General features: G+C 48.6%; 2 protein-coding genes across 4 annotated transcripts; one reads left to right on the forward strand and one right to left on the reverse strand.

The window, feature by feature from the left end:
- Positions 1-41: 41 nt before the first annotated feature.
- Positions 42-12,114, reverse strand: ZNFX1 (zinc finger NFX1-type containing 1). 3 transcript variants are annotated; one of them, XM_065031991.1, is made up of 14 exons: positions 12,003-12,114; positions 11,403-11,522; positions 8,687-10,693; positions 7,760-7,891; positions 7,363-7,511; positions 7,001-7,144; positions 6,580-6,697; positions 6,121-6,365; positions 5,862-6,001; positions 5,396-5,550; positions 4,571-4,716; positions 4,092-4,202; positions 3,312-3,407; positions 42-2,548 (listed from the first exon to the last, which is right to left on the reverse strand). In XM_065031991.1, exons 2-14 carry the CDS (start codon positions 11,455-11,457, stop codon positions 116-118), a joined length of 5,931 nt encoding a protein of 1,976 aa, XP_064888063.1. In that variant the 5' UTR covers positions 11,458-11,522; positions 12,003-12,114; the 3' UTR covers positions 42-115. The 3 variants fall into 3 exon arrangements, with proteins under 3 accessions (XP_064888063.1, XP_064888064.1, XP_064888065.1); XM_065031992.1 differs by having other exon boundaries at positions 12,040-12,112; XM_065031993.1 differs by having other exon boundaries at positions 12,047-12,088.
- Positions 12,115-12,117: 3 nt separating this feature from the next.
- DDX27 (DEAD-box helicase 27) lies at positions 12,118-19,213 on the forward strand. The gene is made up of 21 exons (XM_065032002.1): positions 12,118-12,282; positions 12,434-12,568; positions 12,659-12,718; positions 13,513-13,672; positions 14,027-14,073; positions 14,227-14,313; positions 15,192-15,297; positions 15,381-15,554; positions 15,869-16,019; positions 16,164-16,263; positions 16,360-16,501; positions 16,576-16,729; positions 16,845-16,926; positions 17,006-17,183; positions 17,324-17,430; positions 17,598-17,703; positions 17,800-17,894; positions 17,996-18,122; positions 18,288-18,375; positions 18,571-18,645; positions 18,971-19,213. Exons 1-21 carry the CDS (start codon positions 12,193-12,195, stop codon positions 18,984-18,986), a joined length of 2,280 nt encoding a protein of 759 aa, XP_064888074.1. The 5' UTR covers positions 12,118-12,192; the 3' UTR covers positions 18,987-19,213.
- Positions 19,214-19,415: the final 202 nt, after the last annotated feature.

Genomic DNA, 19,415 nt, shown 5'->3' on the forward strand with positions numbered 1-19,415 from the left:
CCCCTTCCGGCCCGCCCGCGCCCCGCCCGACAGACGAGGCGTTCCGGCTTAGCGACACTTTATTAATAGTTTGCGGGGGACGGGGAGGGCGCCGCCGCGGCGGCCGGGGACACCGCTACAGCGGCCGCTGCAGCTCCTCGAAGTTGAGCAGGTTGTTGGCCGTCTCGGACCAGGCCGGGTGGGTCGCTCCGTCCATCTCGGAGGCGAGGCTGTTGCTGCTGTCCAGGGTGTGGCTGGTGCCCCCGATGGGCGCCCCGCACTCCGGGCAGCGGCTCCGCTCCATCGCGCCCCCACACTCCCCGATCACGTAGATATGCCCGTTTCGGCACTTGAACCAGTGGCCGCGGGGACAGCCGATAGCTCCGACGATCTGCACCCGCTCAGCCTCAGAGATCCCCAGCCCGGAGCTGGGCAGGGCCGAGCTCAGCCTGGCCAAGGCCTTCTTCACTGCAGCCTCATCCTCCACCGTGAATTTCTTTGTCTGTTCCAGGATCTTGCGTGTAGCAGCGATCTCTGCTGCGAGCGCTGGTGTGATCCTCGCACTCGCACCGTTGCATCTCGACAAGAGGCTCAGCAAATAGGTCAGCCTCTGGAGCTCAGACTGCAGGTCAGAGAGCTCCTGTCCTGTGAAACTGAGGCGTGGTTTATCCAGCCACTCCTGGACTTCATCCAGCCGCTTCCTCAGGCCTTGCCTCTCGCTTGCATCAATTTTGCTCATAGAATTGGTTAGGTCTGCTATACGGTTGTAGAAGTTAAGCTGGTTCTCAATTAGCCCGATACTCTTTGTCGAGAGATCAGAAGCTTTTAGTTTATCTTCTAACATGAGGTACTTAACGGGTAGATTCCTCTGCAGAACAGCATTCCCCATCAGTGCAGCCTGCAGTCTCTGTCTGCTAGACGCAATTTCTTGTGCTGGGCCTTGGATTTTCTCTTTCACCTTTTCTATCTCATCCAGACGCCTTTTCACAACGGTACCGTATCTCAAATTCTTTCTGATAGGTGTCTGACAGATAGGGCATACCTTAAGCTTAATGACATCATTATCTTCATCCATATAATGGTCAAGACCCTGGGACTCAAAGACATGGCCACAGTCTTCAAGCTGTACAAATCGAGCATCTGCATCTTCTTCAAAGCCAAAAAAGATCTGGGTGAGTTCCTCACGGTCACAAATAAGGCACTTCTGTGGGCACGGCTCTCCACACAATCCAACACAAGGATGACCACAGCGCAGCAGCTTGGCACACGGCACGTTGCAGCGAGGCCTGTTGCACGGCTCAGAGCAAAGACTGGTGCACTGGTAGTGCTGGCACTGCCACTCACATGGCTCAGCACATGGAAAACAGAGCTCTCCACATTTCTTTTGACACCTGCTGTGGACGCAGTGGTTCTGACATGGCAGCTGACAGGGAGGACATTCTGTGGTACAGGGCTGCTGACACTTGTGAGAGCAGACCAAGAAGCGCTTGCACGGGCTGTTACACGGCTTATGAAATCTCCCTTCAAAGCAGGTATGACAGGAACCTGAGCACACATGACCACACTCCAGCGTAGCAGAACACTTGGTCTTACATTCCACAGGCTTCCCACGTTTCATCTCCTCAGTGATCCAGCATTTAACTTTCTGCTTGTGGCCACATTTCAGGGTGACTGCGACCAGTTCGGGACACCACGTAGTGCATTCCTGCCCACATAACTTTTTGCACGTGTGCCCGCAGTTCAACTTTTTCTGGCAAGGTTCTTGGCAAAGAAACTCACTGTCTGGAGTAGAACACGGCACCATCTGCAGGTGCCCACACTTTGAAATAGTCTTCTCTACTCTCACCATGCACGGGCCGCAGGGCTCATAACACAAGCGCAGACAGCGGTGCCCATCTGCACAGAGCACCTTCTGACAAGGCTTCAGACACTGATATTCTTTGTGCTGTGTGTCATAGGGGTGACATGCCCTTGTGCAAACATGCCCACAACTCAACCTGCATTCACAGGGACGACTACAGCCTCCTTCTGGGACTTTGCTGAAGTCTGCTGCTGTAGATACCAGCGTCTTGGTTTCAGGGTGGTTTTGACAGGAAAGCATCAATGAGGGGCCAATGTGACCCTTCTCACGAAGGGTGTGAATGATCTTGCTCCAGAGAGGAACCTTGCCAAGCATTCTCATATTTCCAATGCAATACAGCCCTTTCTTAGCTCTGGATAATGCTACGCATATCCGATTAGGGATCTGTAAGAACCCACTTTTCTCCTCTTTGTTGCTCCGCACAAGTGACAGCAGAATAATATCATTCTCCTCCCCCTGGTATTTGTCTACTACATGAACCTTCACACCTGCAAAGGTCTTGGCTGGCATGAGCTTACGCAGGCAGAAAAGCTGTCCAGTGTAAGTAGTGAGAATGGTGATCTGAGAAGGCAGATAATCCTGACACAAGAAGTATTTGCACAGTTCCACTACAAACTGGGCCTCATGTGGGTTCTGATGGCTTTTCCCTTCCTGGATTTCTTGCTCAGGGAATTCATGTTCCACAAAGAAGAGGTTAGATAAAACCCCCTGAAACAAGAGAAGGGAATATCAGACACAATTCTAGCTTCTGTCACCGCAGCCTGTTTCCATGTCCCCGATTATCCACTGACGGGAGGACTCTTCAGGAGAGGACTGCAATATGCAGTTACTGCATGCTGAGGTGAATTGCCTCCTAGATTTCCATAATGTGTTCATCAGACAGGAATTTAAAACTTATTACTCACATTTCAGCCCATTAGTGACATTTCGGTATCCTAATATGAAGTCAGTTCCTGTGGATTATTTTATTCCCTATCTTTTCAGAGTTGTTTCTACTGTTCCTTTTCAGGTTATAGAAAAGAGTGATTGCTTTATACTTTTAAGCTGAATAGATCTTGTTTGCAGATGTTGTGTACAGGTAAAATGCCCAGAGAACCCAAGCAAGGAAGGCTCCAGTAATCAAGTCACCTATTTTATGCTGGAGTTTCACATATTATACTTCAAGTCTTTCATTTAAGATTTCTTCCCAGCTTTTAAAATCCTACAATTCTTTTGGTCCCTCTTCCATTTTTCACCATTCTTTTAAAGTCATCAGCACTGGATCCATTTCCAGTGTCCACCATCTCTAATGCCAGAAGAACTACAAATTACTTGCCTAATTCTCTAACACATACTTCCTTGATTCAGGTATACATTTCAATAATTGAACTTCATCTAAGAATTTGAAATCCTTGAACACTGTATTTTACAGAAAGTCATTTTAGCCAGTAACAGGGGACAAAAGCAATTGCTTGGGTTGCCAAAAACTCACCTTTACATTCTCATATGTCAGGACAGAGGGATGGTTCTCCAGCTCCTGGTATATATGTGGACTGAGAAGCTGGGCAATTTCAGGACGCATGCGGTGCTGAAACACAAAGCTGGATCAGTTCTGAGGAAGGTGCACCATATATTTCCCCGTCCATATTCTATTGTTCCACTGTATGGACTGGCTGAATAGAGGACAAGGACGACTTTCCACTAAGAAGGGAGCACTGCCCAGTCCCCACCCTCCCCATTGCTGCCACCACCAGCAATTACAGGGGGGTAGCAGAGTATCTTCGATAAAGTAATTTGGCAAAGTTGTTGTAATAAGAATGCTGGTTTCAGAGCAAATCTAAGAACATTGTTACAGACAACAAAAGCCAGCACCTCATCCTAACCACTACATGACCTCCTCCGCGTAGTTTTAATACAGGACTGCTGGAGGTAGAATTAACTTCTCCAGGCACCAAGGTAGATGATGATAGCAATTTAGCAGGAAGCAGCCTGAGAAGACTTATGTTGTCAGTCTCCAAAGTTCTGGAAGTTTCAGATGCCACAATAAACCATGTTCACTGCACTAAAACATGTGGGAACCACAGTGCTGCGGAGTAACAGAAATATACTGGAAGACTGAAGCAGTTTGGCAGCTCTTACTGTTCTTCTTGGGAATTAAATAGCACATTCTTTTCTTTTAGGCTGCTCTGAATAGAAATATAAACTTAAGTGTACTACAAACTTCAAACAACCTAAACGCAAATGCAATGGAGATTTTATAGCTCTTCCTCACTTGGTATTTCAGACAGACAAAGGGGAAATCGACTTTCACCAGCCGTTCAAAGAGAGAGACTTCCAGATTGAAGTTCTTGGCCAGGTCGTATACATTTGCACTAGGCCGCAGCTGAAAGAGAAGGGATAGGAGATCCATGTTTTAGCACTTTCCTGTGTATTAGCAAGATTTTTCACTCATCTCTTTTTCTGTCACTGGTTCCCCATAGAAACGTCAGGCACTGGATTCCTGCAGAAGTGCCAGGTATCAAAGTCAGATATAGTCACAACTGAGGTGGATACAAGTACATGTAAAAATTCTTCAGTTAATGGAAAGACAGGTCCCACAGAAGCTCTACTCTAAAATTACAGGAGAGGGGCCCTCTGGTACCTGTGGAAGCTGGGGAGCAGTAAGTCCTGGCAACCTTTCACATATGGTGTTTGCTTAAAAGCTTCTAGTTCATTTGCACAACAATTAGAGGCATTACTCATGGATGTTACCTGCTGGTGATCTCCAATGAGGATGAGATGCTGGCAAGCTTTACTCAGAGTAGTAATGGTGTGAGCCTCAAGCACTTCTGCTGCCTCTTCTACAATGACTATTCGCGGCTCTACTTTTTGCAAGATCTGACGGTATTTTGCAGCACCTGAACAAGGACAGAAGATAAACCTTAGCAGAATATATTTACATAAAGAATTCTCAGGGAGGGGAGTAGGCTGTGTCCCATAAAAGACTGGGGTTCTTCCCATCCCCATTTAAGACTCAGCTTTTTGAACTTTAAACCAGCACCACACCAAGAATGGCTTCTACATTAAAAGTTACCAGGGAAGGCAGGTGGGGATTAGAGTCCTATGCCTGCCTCGGGCCTTTCCCAAACCCCTCTTCAGACAAGAGATACCTACTTACTACATTGATCAACACATGTAAATAAACCTAAAATTGTCTCTCCAAACAGTCATATTACAATGACCTACACACTCCCATCACCAGAAGGTGTTGTGGGGATAGCAGTGCAGATATTAGCTGTGCTTTACTCACGCACAAGAAGTGGAACATTTCTATTAGAGGAATGCTGCTCGAGATGGAGGGAGTGCAAGAGTGCACAGAAACTGTTCGATGCAGTTAACTGACAACTCACACAATAGCCACATTTGCCAAGGGAGTCAGGGATTAGGTACAGATTACAGATCAGGTACAGGCACAGATTAATGCAGAGCCTGACCAAGGCTGTCAAGCCGCATGTGATACTAATCTTCTGGAAACAAGGCCCTTTAACCATTACTGGATGCAGTGCAATACTGGTGTGCTTCCCAACTGCTGTGCACCTGTAGTTGTCATCCCCACAATTTGGGCCTCCTTGAGAATGCAGAGATCCTCCTGCAGCCTCAGTTCCATCAGCCTTTCCGCTGCTGCCTGATACTGCTGCTCGTGCTGCAGAATCCTCTGTCGAATAGCCCGCTGATAGGTCTGCAGCCAAAGCCTGAGAAGAAAATGTCATTATCACACACAGCAAGGGACACAGGATAGTGATCCAGAAGTTCTGAGTGGATTCAGTTCAAAACTTCCTCTCTCTCTTTTGGGTGAGGGATTATTAGCTTATGTACTTAGTCCTGAACACACACAGTGGAGACGACAGCACTGCCTGTGCAATACAGGGAAGGTAAGAACAAGCATGTTCAAAGAAGGAGCTGAACAGACACGGACAGAAACACTGTGGCTTGACAGAACGAGTTTGCAAACTGGAACAGTCCTAGGAAATGCCTGACAGACCCTGCAAAATAGCTCTGTCACCTGTAAAGCCTCCAGCGGGAGCTGAGGTCAAGTTGCCACAAATCCTGAATAGCCTTGGCCTCTAACTCTGTCATTGCACTCAGTTTACGGAGCTCAAACTTCATCTTCTGTTTCAGTTTCTTCCTCTGGGCAGCAGTTATCTGCAGAAAAAAAGCTCCCCAATAAGCAGTTACAGCACAAAGATTCTTCTGTATTAGCATCCCCATGTTATTCTTTACACAGTCAAGCAAGGCCAGAGCATGCTAGTGCACGCAGTTACCTCCCACTCCATAGTCTTCTGTTGTGGTTGAGCTGTTCCTTCTTGGTCCTCCAGCTTCATAGCCAACAGCATGCTGGCTAGTTCATGAACAGCTCTGTGCTCTTCCTCCTTCCTTCCCTGAGGCTTTGCTGCCTCTTCATCCTCAATCACTCTGTCAGCTTGAATCAGGTCAGCCTCCTCTGCGATCTCCAAAAGCTCCTCTTCTGCTCCACCTTCCCAGTCTCTCTCTCTCTCCTGCTGGCCACCTGTGAGAGTCACCAGTCACACGCAGTAAGCCACAGCCACCCCAGCAGAATCACAGTGCACTACTCAGCACTATGTGGAAATTAACATTAATCTTCTCTCTACAGCCTTACAGTATCATGCAAATTTCAGTGTCTGTGAAGCAGCAGTGTCTCTCTTCTGGTACACAGCACTGCTTAAAAAAATTCTCAATGGTTGCGTTTGGTTTTTTTTTACCTGGATCGTCAGCCCCTGTGTTCTCTGCCGCAGTCTGGGTGAAGACAGTTACACCAAGGCCCAGCCACTCCAGAATCATTGAGTGTTTTGAAGCACTGTAGTGAAATTCCTCATCATCCTAATATAAGGAAAGTCAAATCAGCCAGGCCTATTACACTTCAGAGTCTTAGGATGATGCCAAAGCAGTTTAAGAGGCTTTCATTTGGGCATTTGTATTGTTACGCTGATAAAGATCGCTTAGCAACTCTAGTTTAAAGGAGCAAAATTTAAAGCCTCTGCCTGGTGTAGACTGCTGTCACAGCTTGCTATTCTCTCCTTCACTTTCCTAGTAGCCAAATAATGCCAAGAAGCATGCTTGGGGGAACCTCAGACTTATTAGCAGAAAGGGAAGCTTGATCCAGAAGAAAGGGACCTCTCTTACCACACCATACATCAGACTGTTCCAGTGCTGGGGTGCAATGAATGCTTCCAAGTGGCGCTCATGCAGAACTCCGTATGTTGTGCACTCTAAGTGCTTTGCTCCTTCGAGGAGCTTCTGCTCAGCCTGTTTCATCTCACTGGTTATCTACGTGTAACAAAGAGAAGGGAGGCATCATCATACTCAGAGAAATAAACTTCAGAAACAGCAGGACAAGAAACTGATAAAGTGAACAAGGTCAGAAGAATTAAGAGTCTGACATCAGTGTAAGACAAGGTGAAAGAACAGGTGTGGAGCAAGTTTAGTTAACTCCTCCAGCCCACAGGAGACGCAGTCCCATCATCTCCAGTGAAGTCCACACATACATTCACATAGGCTCTGCGGAGATGCATTGGCAAGTTGTGTCGGAATCCACACTTCTTCCTCAGCTCCCTCAAGGTGAATTGCTTCAGGACCTCACTGCTACTTCTGCCTCCAACACGCACCATTCCATTCTTTTGGAAGGTGTATATTCCTGGGAATGAAAGAGAAATATTAGTACTAAAGAGGCAAGCTCAGTTTTTTGCAGTAGGACAAGGGGTAGGGAGAACACCCTTTGTCTGAAGATGCTTCACTCGATTGGCCTGAGTGAAGTTTTCTTACTGCATATGTCAATGGGGCTAGAGTCACTAGAAAAAGCCAAAAGGGCAGGTCATCATGCCAGAAGATGAGCAGACTAAGAGTTACACCTGATCCTCCATCAGACTCATCAGGTACTCTTACCTTCCAAGAACTGATCCAGTGCATGGTTAGTGTAGCAGACTATAAGGATGGGAGACTTCTGGACAGTGCTTTGCCACACATGCTTGTTTGTCAAGAGAGCCTCAACAATCTTCAAACCCACATAAGTCTTCCCTGCAAAACAAGCTCAGAATCAGAAAAAGGTAATCCACCCTCTACGAGGTGTCTTGAAACACAGGAATCATCAAAACCAGATAGAAAACTTCCTTCTAGGTTGCAAGTCTGTGCCCAGAAAGCTGACCCCAGAGGCAACTAGTTTGCCAAATGTGATGAGATAGTATGACACTGTCTTTCTGGCCTGTAGTTGGACAAGGCTATGCTCGACAAGAATGTTGTTTTCTGGTTAACACCCTGGATCTGGATCCAGGGCTTCCTCTGCCACTGCATCCCCCAGCCCACTCCAGCATTGGCTTCATACAAGAAATTTGGCTGCACATGAAACATCCACATACTAGTGGAATACAAGCAGTAGTGCTCGTTGTGTTCAGGTACCATTTGAAGCTATTACAGTTAACCTTGTAATGTTTTATTCAGACAGGGGATCATGGCTGAACACTCCCAAGGTTCTAATGTACTATAAAGACAAATAGGACTGTTGTACAGCAAGAAGTACCATGTTATCAAAGATAGCTGAAAATTTTTCAACCCAATACACAAGCAGAGCCAACAGCGCAGTTGGTGTCTACTTGCAAGTAGGCCGGCAATGCACGAGATCAGATATGGGTATTCGAGGATATTTTAATCTTCTTCTCCACAGCTCATGCTAACTGGGTTACTCAAGCATCAGTTAGGCATGGGACTAAAGCTCTGGAGACAGTACACCTGGCTTTCTCTGAAGTTAATCTCCGTAAATGGTGGAGTCAAGGAGAACTCCTTAAATGACAGAGAATTAAAGCAAATGTTTCTTACCAGTCCCAGGAGGTCCTTGGATAATAGCCAGCTCCTTGGTGAGTGCAAGATTCAATGCCTGCATCTGAGACTCATCTAAGCCCAAGGCTTCCATTGACGGCCACTGCTTGGGATCTAGAACTTGGACACTTTGCGTTCTCAAACCATCAGTGTACCTCTCTTCATCTGGCAGCGGATCTTTCATCAAGGGTGCAAAGTTGTAGGCAGTATCCATTGTCAGGTATGCTGGGCTCTTCACCTGCGCATCACATTCCACAATGTACTTCTGGAATGGGATGTCTTCTTCCTGGATCTCCTGTAACCCTTCTAGCACATGCCGGTAGGCCTCAAAGTAGGCAGTTGTCTCTACCATGAGGAAGGAGTCTGAGGGCTGAATCTCTGCCAGCAGTGCCTGGCTCTGTGCATTAAAACATAGCTGCACAATCCCATTAGCAACCTCCGCATTATCACGATTAGAAACAGCAGCAAAAAGGCATGTCTCAAAGTGATCTTTGGACAAGCAGACCAAGGATCCATATAGTAACCGTTTGGAATTCTGCCATCGTACAAACTTCAGTGGCTTTACGTCAAACTGGACCTTGTAAACAATACCACTGGGCGAACAGAGAGGTCTAATAATCCGTGTGTCAAAGTAGATCCTGATATCATCAAATTTCTTTTTTCTCAAACCTTTGTCCTCAAAGCTCTGCAAAAGCTCCAGGACACCTTCCCTTAAAGGCCTTATGAAGTCTTCTCTCAAAAGACGGAAATGGGTGTCGAGATAAATGCTGGTGCTCTCATATCTTCCACTAACAATATTGGGACGTAGAAAGGGTTTCTCATCGTGGTGTATCTCATTATATGTCGGATAAATGGTCATTGTACGATAGGTTTCTTCTTGACCATCAGCCTGAGGCTGCAGAAGAGTATAGTTATCAGCCCTCAGTGTGCCTTCACGTCTCTTCTCCTGCAGATGCTGCACGAGCATCTGGACTTTATTTAGATTGTTCTCCATTTCTTCTGTGATGTCCACACCAGACGCTCTCAGGGTATTTATGGATGCTGGCAAGACTGTCAAGAGAATGGAGATGTTCTGCACAGAGCTGGCTGGGAAAATACTGATCAGGTCCTGAAGAAGTGAAATGATGTTGCTAATGTGCACAGGGTACTGGTGACGTACAGCAGGGACTGCTTCTGTCATCATGTCAGACACATACTGTGGCAGACAAATCTTGAGAAAGTTGGACTCCTTCACCACTCCAAGAAGCTGCTGGATACTCTGCCTGTCCATTCGGGAGCTGCATGCTTTCCGAAGCACCTGGCAAATGAGCTGAAGGAAATTGGGTTTCATAGCGGTTTGGGAAAGAAGTTCCTTCAAACCCAAACTGGAAGCGAGTGTGATGACAATTTCTGAAGGGTCTTTCTGGAGGAGACTTTCTAGGAATTTATAGCCAATCCTTTTGACTTGCTGAGGCTGCTGACTGAGCTGGGCACCACCTGGGGTAGGGTTCTGGTAGAAATGAGGATTCTCCTGAGGTTGCATCCTCTTTCCCCTGCCTTCATTTTCCTGACCATTCCTGAGCTCTCTAGCTCCTTCCTGGGCTTGTCCACCTGGATAGGTCCTTCTCCTACCTTCATTTTCTTGCACATTCCAGGGTCCTCTAGCCCTCTCACGTGTTTGTCCATCTTGATACCTCCTTCCCCTTCCTTCATTTTCTTGGTCATTCCAGGGTCCTTTGGACCTCTCATGTACTTGTCCACCTTGATGCCTCACTCTCCTTCCCTCATTCTCCTGTTTGTTCCATTGTCCTGTGGCTCCGCTGTTGGCCTGTCCACCTTGGTTTCTACGCTTATCATTGCCTGATGGAGGAACCCTCCCACGATCGCATCTCTCCTCTCTTTGCCCAGGTGGAAGAGTGTAGTCACTGGCTTTGGGGCTTTCCCCTAACTGAGCTGCCTGGCTTGACAGATTACTTGTTCTGTTTCTGCCTCTTCGTATAAAGCCAGTATCCAAATGATCTGTGTGCCCTTAAAAAAATAAAATAAAAAGACACTGCTTAATTATAAATCAACCACATTAACACACTTCCCAACACCAACACATGAGCTGATATTCAGCATATTTTGAACATTTGGCATCAAGTTCGAAAACTACCATTATATTTGCTCCCAGACTTTCAAATTGGTGCTTCCTTTGTGCCCCTTCTCATGGCTAAAGAGAGCTGTACCTAGAGTTCACTCGAACTGTTAAGCCATGAAAACACTAAAAACCTAAACCTTTCTCCACAGAACAGAAAACAAAATTAAGAAAGGCCAAAGGTGAAGCTTCCTGCCCAGAACAGGATTTTCTCAGGAGGCAGCTGTCACTGAAATAATGACAAAGGCAGGAACAGCTGACTTTGACTGTACATAGCACAGTTAGAACACAGAAGCGGACAAAGTCCAGCCTCTCGGAGCAGCAGGAAGCGTAAACCATATAGCCTCTGTCACACTATTAACAGAACATTTAGGGAAGCACTGAAGACCAGCAGAAACAGTAAACATACTAGCAGAAACAGCAAACAGGTTACTGCATCGCCCCAACCAGACTCTGGGGCAAGTGAGGAAACGCTGGAATTTAGGCTTGAGAGGAAATTTCAGCATATATGGGCAGGGAAGGAGTGGGTCCCCCCAGCACCAGCACCACCCCCCAGGCCTTCCCCAGCCTTCTGCCCCGCGTTGCCCGGGCAGCCCCCACCTCTCCCTGCAGCTCGGGGCCGAGGGAACCAGGGCTTCTCGCCGGCACCCTCCATCGCTCGGCCCGGTGACTCCTCCTTGTCGCCTCGCAGCTCCCCGGGCACCGGCGGCTGCTCCGCTCCTGCACAAAACCAAGCGCTGTCAGGCTCGGCGCTGCTGCGCTCCCACACGGCCCGGGAGCCGCCGGGCCCGCCCCGCCGCTAGTTTCACCTTCCAGTTCCCCGCAAAGCCCGCCCCGCCGCAAGTTCCACTTTCCAGTTCCTCGCAAAGCCCGCCCCGTCGACCCCGCCCTTCCCCGACCCCGGCGGGCAGCGCCGCCCAGCCTCCTCCGGTCCCGGCGGGCAGCGCCCCGCACACGCTCAGAGCCCCAGCCCACTCCCGGGGAGCAGCACCCCCGCCTTCTTCCAGCCCCACTCCCGGCAGCATCGCCCCTTTTCCCCCCTGGCCCCGGGGGCAGCGTCCCCCACCATCCCGGAGCCCCGGCCCGCTCCCAGGGAAGCAGCACCCCCGCCTTCCTCCGGCCCCGTCGGGCATCACCCGACCCCATCCCCGCGCCCACCCCTGATCCCGGCGAGACGCGCCCGCCACAACCCCTCGGTACCGGCCACCACCGCCGGGCAGCGAACCCCGCACGACACCTCTCGCCCCCGCTCCGGTCCCGGCTGCCCCGGCACTACCGCTTTCGGCTCCGCTCCGCCCAGGGGCGGGTCCAACCGCCGCCCCGCCCACAAGCGCCGTTCTCCGCCCCCGGTCACGCGGCGGCGCACGGTTCCGGGGGACACGGCCCAGCCATGCTGCAGCGCCTGGGGCTGGTGGGCACGATCGCCGAGGGGGACGCGGGGCCCGAAGACCCTGAGTCCGGGGGCTCTGAGGATGAGGAGGTGGGGCTGGGCAGGATTTCTTGCCTGGGCCGTGGCCGGGTCGGTGCGGGGGCTGGGTCGGGTCGGGTCGGATCGGGTCGGATCGCGCTGGGCCGAGGCGGCCCGGTCCCGTCCGGCCGTCCCGCGGTTCTCATCGCTCGTGTTACCGCAGGAGCTGCGCCGGGCGCCGGGCCCCAGACGGCGGGGCCCCGCAGGCGGGGACTTCAGCGCTGCCTTCGTCTTCGGTGAGGCGGAGGCCGGCGGGGAAGGCACCTGGGCGGAGGCGCTACGGCAGCTCCGCGGAAAGGTGAGGCCGGGCCTGGGGCCGGGCTGGGGCTGCGGCCTCCGCTCTGTCCCGGGCCCTCCTACAGCTCCACTCTTCTCATTCCCTGCCCAGAGAGCAGCCACGACGCTGGATGAGAAGATTGAGAAAGTGAGGCAGAAAAGGAAGTTCCAGGTCAGGGTCTTTCTCGCTACTGAAAAGCCTGGTGTGGTGTGGGCTCCTGCCGCGCTCCCCCCCGCTCAGGTTGCTCAGAGCCCCGTCCAGCCTGGCCTGGGATGTCTCCAGGGATGGCTTATCCACCACCTCTCTGGGCAACCTGGGCCAGGCTCTCACCACCCTCAGGGGCAACAATTTCTTCCTCATGTCCAGCCTGAATCTCCCTTCCTTTAGTTTAAACCATCACCCCTTGTCCGATCGCAACAGGTCCTGCTGAAAAGTCTGTCCCCGTCTTTTTAATGGGCCCCTTTTAAGCACTGAAAGGCCACACTAAGGTCTCCCTGGAGCTTCTCTTCTCCATCTGAACACCCCAACTCTCTCAGCCTGTCCTCCAGCAGAGCTGTTCCAGCCTCAGATCATGTCTGTGGCTTCTCTGGCCCCTCTCCAGCAGGTCCATGTGTGTCCTGTGCTGAGGACCCAGAGCTGGACCAGCACTGCAGGGGGTCTCAGCAGAGGGGACAATGCCCCCCCCAAACCTGCTGCTCACAGGGCTGGGGACGACTGGCCTTTGGGCTGGGAGCGCACATGGTGGCTCTTGTCCAGTTTTCATCACCTTGACTGGGTTTGCAGCCACACCTGTTTCATTGCCGAACTGATGAAAATGCAGAACTGTTAATGCTTAAAGTCATGCAAAATCACGGATCCATGAATGTGCTCATAATAATGATAAACAAAAGCCCATTTTGTGAGCTCACTTTGTTTCTTTTTATTCCTTTCTTTTTAAAACTTAAAAAAACCACATATTTTTCTAGGAAAGAGAAGCTAAACAAGCAAAGGTGAAAGATGAAGATGCGGAGACTGAGGATAATCAAACCAAAAAGGGAGGGTGTGAGGATTTTAGTAGGGATGAAGAACAAGAAGATGTGGAGTCTCAGTATTCATTGGATGATGAAACTATCTTCACAAAAGCAGGTATTAGCAGTACACAGATGGTCAGGAGCAAGAATCTGACAGACCGTTGGCTCACTGCAGAAGAGTCTGTAGTGAAGCCTTGCTGGGAGTGGACAAGAACCTCTTATTTTTGTTGTCTTTGTTCTGCAACATTCCTTCTGATGTTGGTCAAGCTTATTTTGAGCGGTAGCCATAGTACTTTTGTTGAACTTGTCCCTGAGGAAGGATGTTTCCATGGTATTTTACTCCATTGCATGCCTGTACTTGTTTCTGAGGCCTCTCCCTCAATAACTCAGAGCAAAAGGTGTGGGAAGAAGGTGGTCACTATATCTCGTTGTGCTTGTTAATTTCTGTTGTATTTCTCTGTCTCTGCAGATACAGTCAAAGTGAAGGAACGGAGGAGATCGAAAAAGGGAGAAGTGGTGAGTGTTGCACAGAATGATAGAGTCATTCTCCAGCATTTCTTCTGGAGGGATTTGACTTTGGTTAGAAAACTGTAGTTCAAACAAGATCCCAGAGCCCTTTGATAACATGTTGTGCTGCCACCTGTGTTGTTTTGTTGTTGCTGTTCCTAGGAAGCAGAGAACTTTTTTGAAGATGCCTCTCAATATGATGATAACTTGTCATTCCAGGACATGAATCTTTCACGACCTTTGCTAAAGGTATTTCCCTGGTTTAGTTATTACATATGTTACTCTGAAGAATGTTGTACAGCCTCCCCTCCACCAGTCAGATCTGTCAAACTCCTATTCAGCCTCTCTGAGCAGGAAATCATGTGCATGCTAGTGTGACAGTACTTTAGGAGCCTCTTAGGGCAGCCTGTGCCAGCGCTCAGTCACCCTCATGGTGAAAAAGTGTTTCAGGTTGTTCCCATTGCTGCTGGTCCTGTCACTGGGCGCCACTGAACAGAGCCCGGCTTTGCCCTCTTTTCACCATCCTTCAGGTGTTTATGTACATGGATAAGATCCTGCCGAAGTCTTCTCTAGGCCAGACAGTCCCAGTTCGTGTCAGTCTTTTCTCATATCATAGAATCATGTAGGTTGGAAGAGACGTTTAAGATCATCAAGTCTGACCACTAACCTAGCTCTGCTAAGTCCACTCCTAAACCTTGTCCCTAAGTGCCACATCTAGATGTCTTTTAAATACCTCCAGGGATGGTGAGTCAACCCCTGTCTGGGGCAGCCCGTTCCAATGCTTGACAACCCTTTCAATGAAGGAATTTTTCCTGATATCTCATCTAAACCTCCCCTGCTGCAACCTGTGGCCATTTCCTCTTGTCCTGCCACTTATTACTTTGGAGAAGAGACCAACCCGCAATGGGTTGCTACAATGCCTTTCAGGTAGTTGTAGAGAGTGATAAGGTCTCCCCTCAGCCTCCTTTTCTCCAGACTAAACAACCCCAATTTCCTCAGGCGCTCCCCAGAAGACTTGTGCTTTAAACCCTCCACCAGCTTCATTGCTCTTCTTTGGACACACAGTGTGTGAGGTGCTCCAGTCCCTTCATCATCTTTGTGGTTTAATAGCTGTATCTCCTTTGTAGGCAATCACAGCTCTTGGCTTCAAGCAACCAACCCCAATTCAGAAGGCTTGTATCCCGGTGGGTCTTCTGGGGAAGGATATTTGTGCCTGTGCTGCCACTGGGACAGGTAGGGCGTTGAGCAGGGCACAGGAGATAATGAGAATTAGCTATTCACAATAACTGATAATTCTTCTTGATTTTCTTCCTTAGGTAAAACAGCTGCCTTCATCTTGCCTGTCCTCGAGCGTCTGATTTACAAACCTCGTCAAGCTCCAATAACACGAGTATTGGTCCTGGTGCCAACACGAGAACTGGGTATTCAGGTGCACTCTGTTACAAAACAGCTGGCACAGTTCAGCAGTGTCACAACTTGCCTTGCTGTAGGTGAGTATTCAGTTGCTTATGTGAACTGTACAGCTCACAGAAAACTGCTATACAGAGCTGGGAATTCTGTGTTGTAAAATTGGAGGCTGTACGGTTATTGCAGGCGTGCTTCTAGTAGGTGTGCTAAGGTTTAAAATCTCACTTTCCAATACTGTGCTGGATTTTTTGTTTGTTGGCTTCTGAGGAAAAAAAAAAAAGGTGGGATCACTTCTAATTGTGAATGTGTTACTAATCTGAGATGTTTTCTGTTCCTCAGGCAGTGCGCACCTGCTGAACCTGCTCAGGGAGTCAGCAGCCTGTGTTCGCTCTTTCAGGCGGCCTGGATGTGAAGACTCAGGAAGCAGCTCTGCGCTCTGGGCCAGACATTCTTATTGCCACTCCTGGGCGACTGATTGACCACCTCCACAACTGCCCTTCTTTCCACCTGAGCAGTATTGAGGTGCTGATTTTGGATGAGGCGGACAGGTAGGCTAAGCAGGACAGCAGTGAAGAATGAGATGGTAGTTTTCTGCTTTCCTTTTCCCAGGTTATAGGGTAGTCTTGGTTGCCCTGCCTTATGTAATATTTCTTAGCTTAGCCACCTTCCCTTGCTGTTTTTGTCCTGTGCAGGATGCTGGATGAATACTTTGAGGAACAGATGAAGGAAGTAATCAGGTTGTGCTCCAACCACCGTCAGACAATGCTTTTCTCTGCCACAATGACAGAGGAGGTAGGACAGGCTGCTGAAGGCAGAAAGTTGGACAGAAGCTTACCTAGCCTTTTGCCAGAGATTACGTGGACTTTTTTTCTTAACCTGTTTTGGTAGGTCAAAGATTTGGCTTCTGTCTCCCTGAAGAATCCCGTCCGAATTTTTGTGAACAGCAACACGGATGTTGCCCCTTTCCTGCGGCAGGAATTTATCCGGATCAGACCCAACCGAGAGGGGGACCGTGAGGCCATTGTATCAGGTTAGTGACGAGCAAAGAAAAGCTGGATTCGGTAGGTGGCCACGAAGCAGGCTCCTGAGGGGACTGTCTTTCAGCTCTACTGACACGAACCTTCCCAGACCATGTGATGCTTTTCACCCAGACCAAGAAGCAAGCTCACCGCATGCACATCCTGCTCGGGCTGATGGGTCTGCGGGTCGGGGAGCTTCACGGGAACCTCTCCCAGGCACAGCGGCTGGAAGCGCTCAGGTATTAGCAGGTTTAGTTGGCAGTCACAGGCAAAAAAGAAGTTAGGGGTTGGAAGTTTCAGGGCAAAAGGGGACTGCTGTTATTAATTGCGAATGTATTTGCTGTCTCTGCTCAGGCGCTTTAAGGATGAACAGATTGATATTCTGGTAGCTACAGATGTGGCTGCACGTGGACTTGATATTGAAGGTGTTAAAACAGTGAGTATTTATTTGCAGTGCTGAGCTTTTAATGAGTCCTTTAATGTTGTTCTCCCTACTAACACTGTTTCTGTTACAGGTAATCAATTTTACCATGCCCAACACCACCAAACACTACGTTCATCGAGTGGGTCGGACAGCAAGAGCAGGCAGGGCTGGTCGTTCAGTTTCACTGGTGGGTGAGGAAGAGCGCAAGATGCTGAAGGAAATTGTGAAGACTGCCAAAACACCAGTGAAAGCCAGAATTCTCCCCCAAGGTATGTACTTCACTGAGCTAAAAAGCAGGAGAGCAGTAGGTGGGGAGGATCGTGGTACAGAGGGACACTAAAAGAAGTGCTGAGAAACAAGATGGACTTCACATGAGCTGCTTCTGATGTCCACACACTATTGTTTTCAGATGTCATACTAAAATTTCGAGAGAAGATTGAGAATCTAGAGAAAGATGTGTATGCAGTTCTGTGCTTGGAGCGTGAGGAACGTGAGATGCAGCAGTCAGAGGCTCAGGTAAGGGTGTTATTTTTAGAGGTTTTTTTAACCTTTTTTTTTTAGGATCTGGAGTATATAGTGTGTAAGGAGGTTACCCTAATGTACTTAAGCTGCCTACTTTAGAAACTGAAGAGAGAGCTGTTTCTAAGCCACTGTGAGCTCACTTCTTGCCTGAATTATCGCAGATCAATAGGGCAAAGAAGCAGCTGGAGACAGGAAAACAAGAGGCTGTGGGTGAGAGCTTGGAGCGGAGCTGGTTCCAGACCCGTGAGGAGAGGAAGAAAGAGAAATGTGAGTCGCGATGCTGCTGCCTTGTTAAACACCATAGCTGCAAATGGACTTTCTACTAAGAGGTTCTTCATTTTGTGTTTTTCTTTGTCTCTCTAGTGGCTAAAGCCCTGCAGGAGTTCGACCTAGCGTTACGAGGCAAAAAGAAAAGGAAGAAATTTATGCAGGACAGACAGAAAAAAGTCCAAATGACCGTGAGTACATTTATGGTCAAGTGGGACCCTGGGTGGACTGTCTTAGTTTTCCCTTAGCACAACCTCACATTGCTGTAAACTTGCATTTTAACACCTTCCAGCCAGAGGAGAGGTCACAGTTTGAAATCTTGAAATCTCAAATGTACGCTGAGCGGTTGGCAAAAAGGAATCGCCGAGCAAAGCGCGCCAGAGCCTTGCCAGAAGAGGAGCCAGCAGCAGTGCCAGCAGGTGGAGACTTGTTTTACAGCTGAATTACCTTATGTCAGTTGCTTTTCATGTTTGCAGAGAATCATGCTCAGGCTAATTCTGTGCTTGAGGCTTCCGGGCTCTAGTAAACAAGATGATGCTGTGGCCTCTTCGCAGCCAGCGCTCTGACTGTTGTCTCTGTGTTAGGCCCCAAGCAGAAGAAGAAGAAGCAGTCTGTGTTTGATGAAGAGCTCACCAACACAAGCAGGAAGGCTCTGAAGCAGTATCGTGCCGGGTAATGTCTCAGTAGTAATACATCAGTCCAGACTTTAGTTGGTGGGGTTTTTTTTTTGCATCTCTGGACTTTGGGATAGTTTGATTTTGAAGGAAAAGGTGGGCAGAGCAGAGATTCTTGCAGGAAGTACCTGTGCTATTGATGTACTTTGGTGGTTTTTGTCTGACCTCCACCCCTCTCCTCTCTCTTAAAAAGACCATCATTTGAAGATAGAAAACGCTTGGGGATGGCCCAACGTAGGAAAGGAGGAAACTTCAAATCTAAGTCCAGGTATAGCTCCCTTCACTTTCTTATTCATGGTTTGTTGTTATGGTTGGGGTTTGTTTTTTGTTGGTTTGGGGGTTTTCTTTGTTATTTTGTGCCCCCCCCCAGCTTTTCCCCATCTTATGATTGTTTAAAGGTCCTTGCTAAAAAGTTTGTTGGTTCTGCAGTAGATCACCCTCCTACTGCAGGTCTGATGCCGTCAAGGATGCTGCCTTGAATAGCACGCTGCTGGCCTTGGGACAGCACTGCCCAGAAAATGCTCAGTGCTGTTCCTTCCCTGCCACTGAGAGCTCGGCTGATGCAATGTCATTTCAAATATCTTCTCTTCAAGGTACAAGAGAAAGTAAGAATTGTTGGCCATCACGGAACAGGTGATTTGGACAAAGCAGACGTTTCAGACGCTCTCTCAGGACCTGGATTTGTTTGTACTGCGAGGAGAAAAACTGCTCAATTTTACTGAAGTTTTCTTCACATTCTGGAATAACTTTGGGATGTTCATTAATACCCAGTTGAAGACTCTGTACGAAAACATCTTCAACAGCCCATGCAATAAATGATTGATTTTTTTTTCTAACAGGTTTGTTGTTTTATAAGATAGCTAGAGCAACTAAGAGCTGGGATTTGTTACATGTTTGTATTATACTTATGGTAGATGTAGGTGAAGTTGTCTTTAGTGCACAAACTGGAGAATGCTTATTGTTTTGTTGATGTACTTCCATTATCTTGCGTAATTAATGTGGCTGAAAAGGATATCTATGGTTGAAAGCCTAATTCTA

Source organism: Columba livia, chromosome 16, assembly GCF_036013475.1.
Source record: "Columba livia isolate bColLiv1 breed racing homer chromosome 16, bColLiv1.pat.W.v2, whole genome shotgun sequence".
NCBI lineage: Eukaryota > Metazoa > Chordata > Aves > Columbiformes > Columbidae > Columba > Columba livia.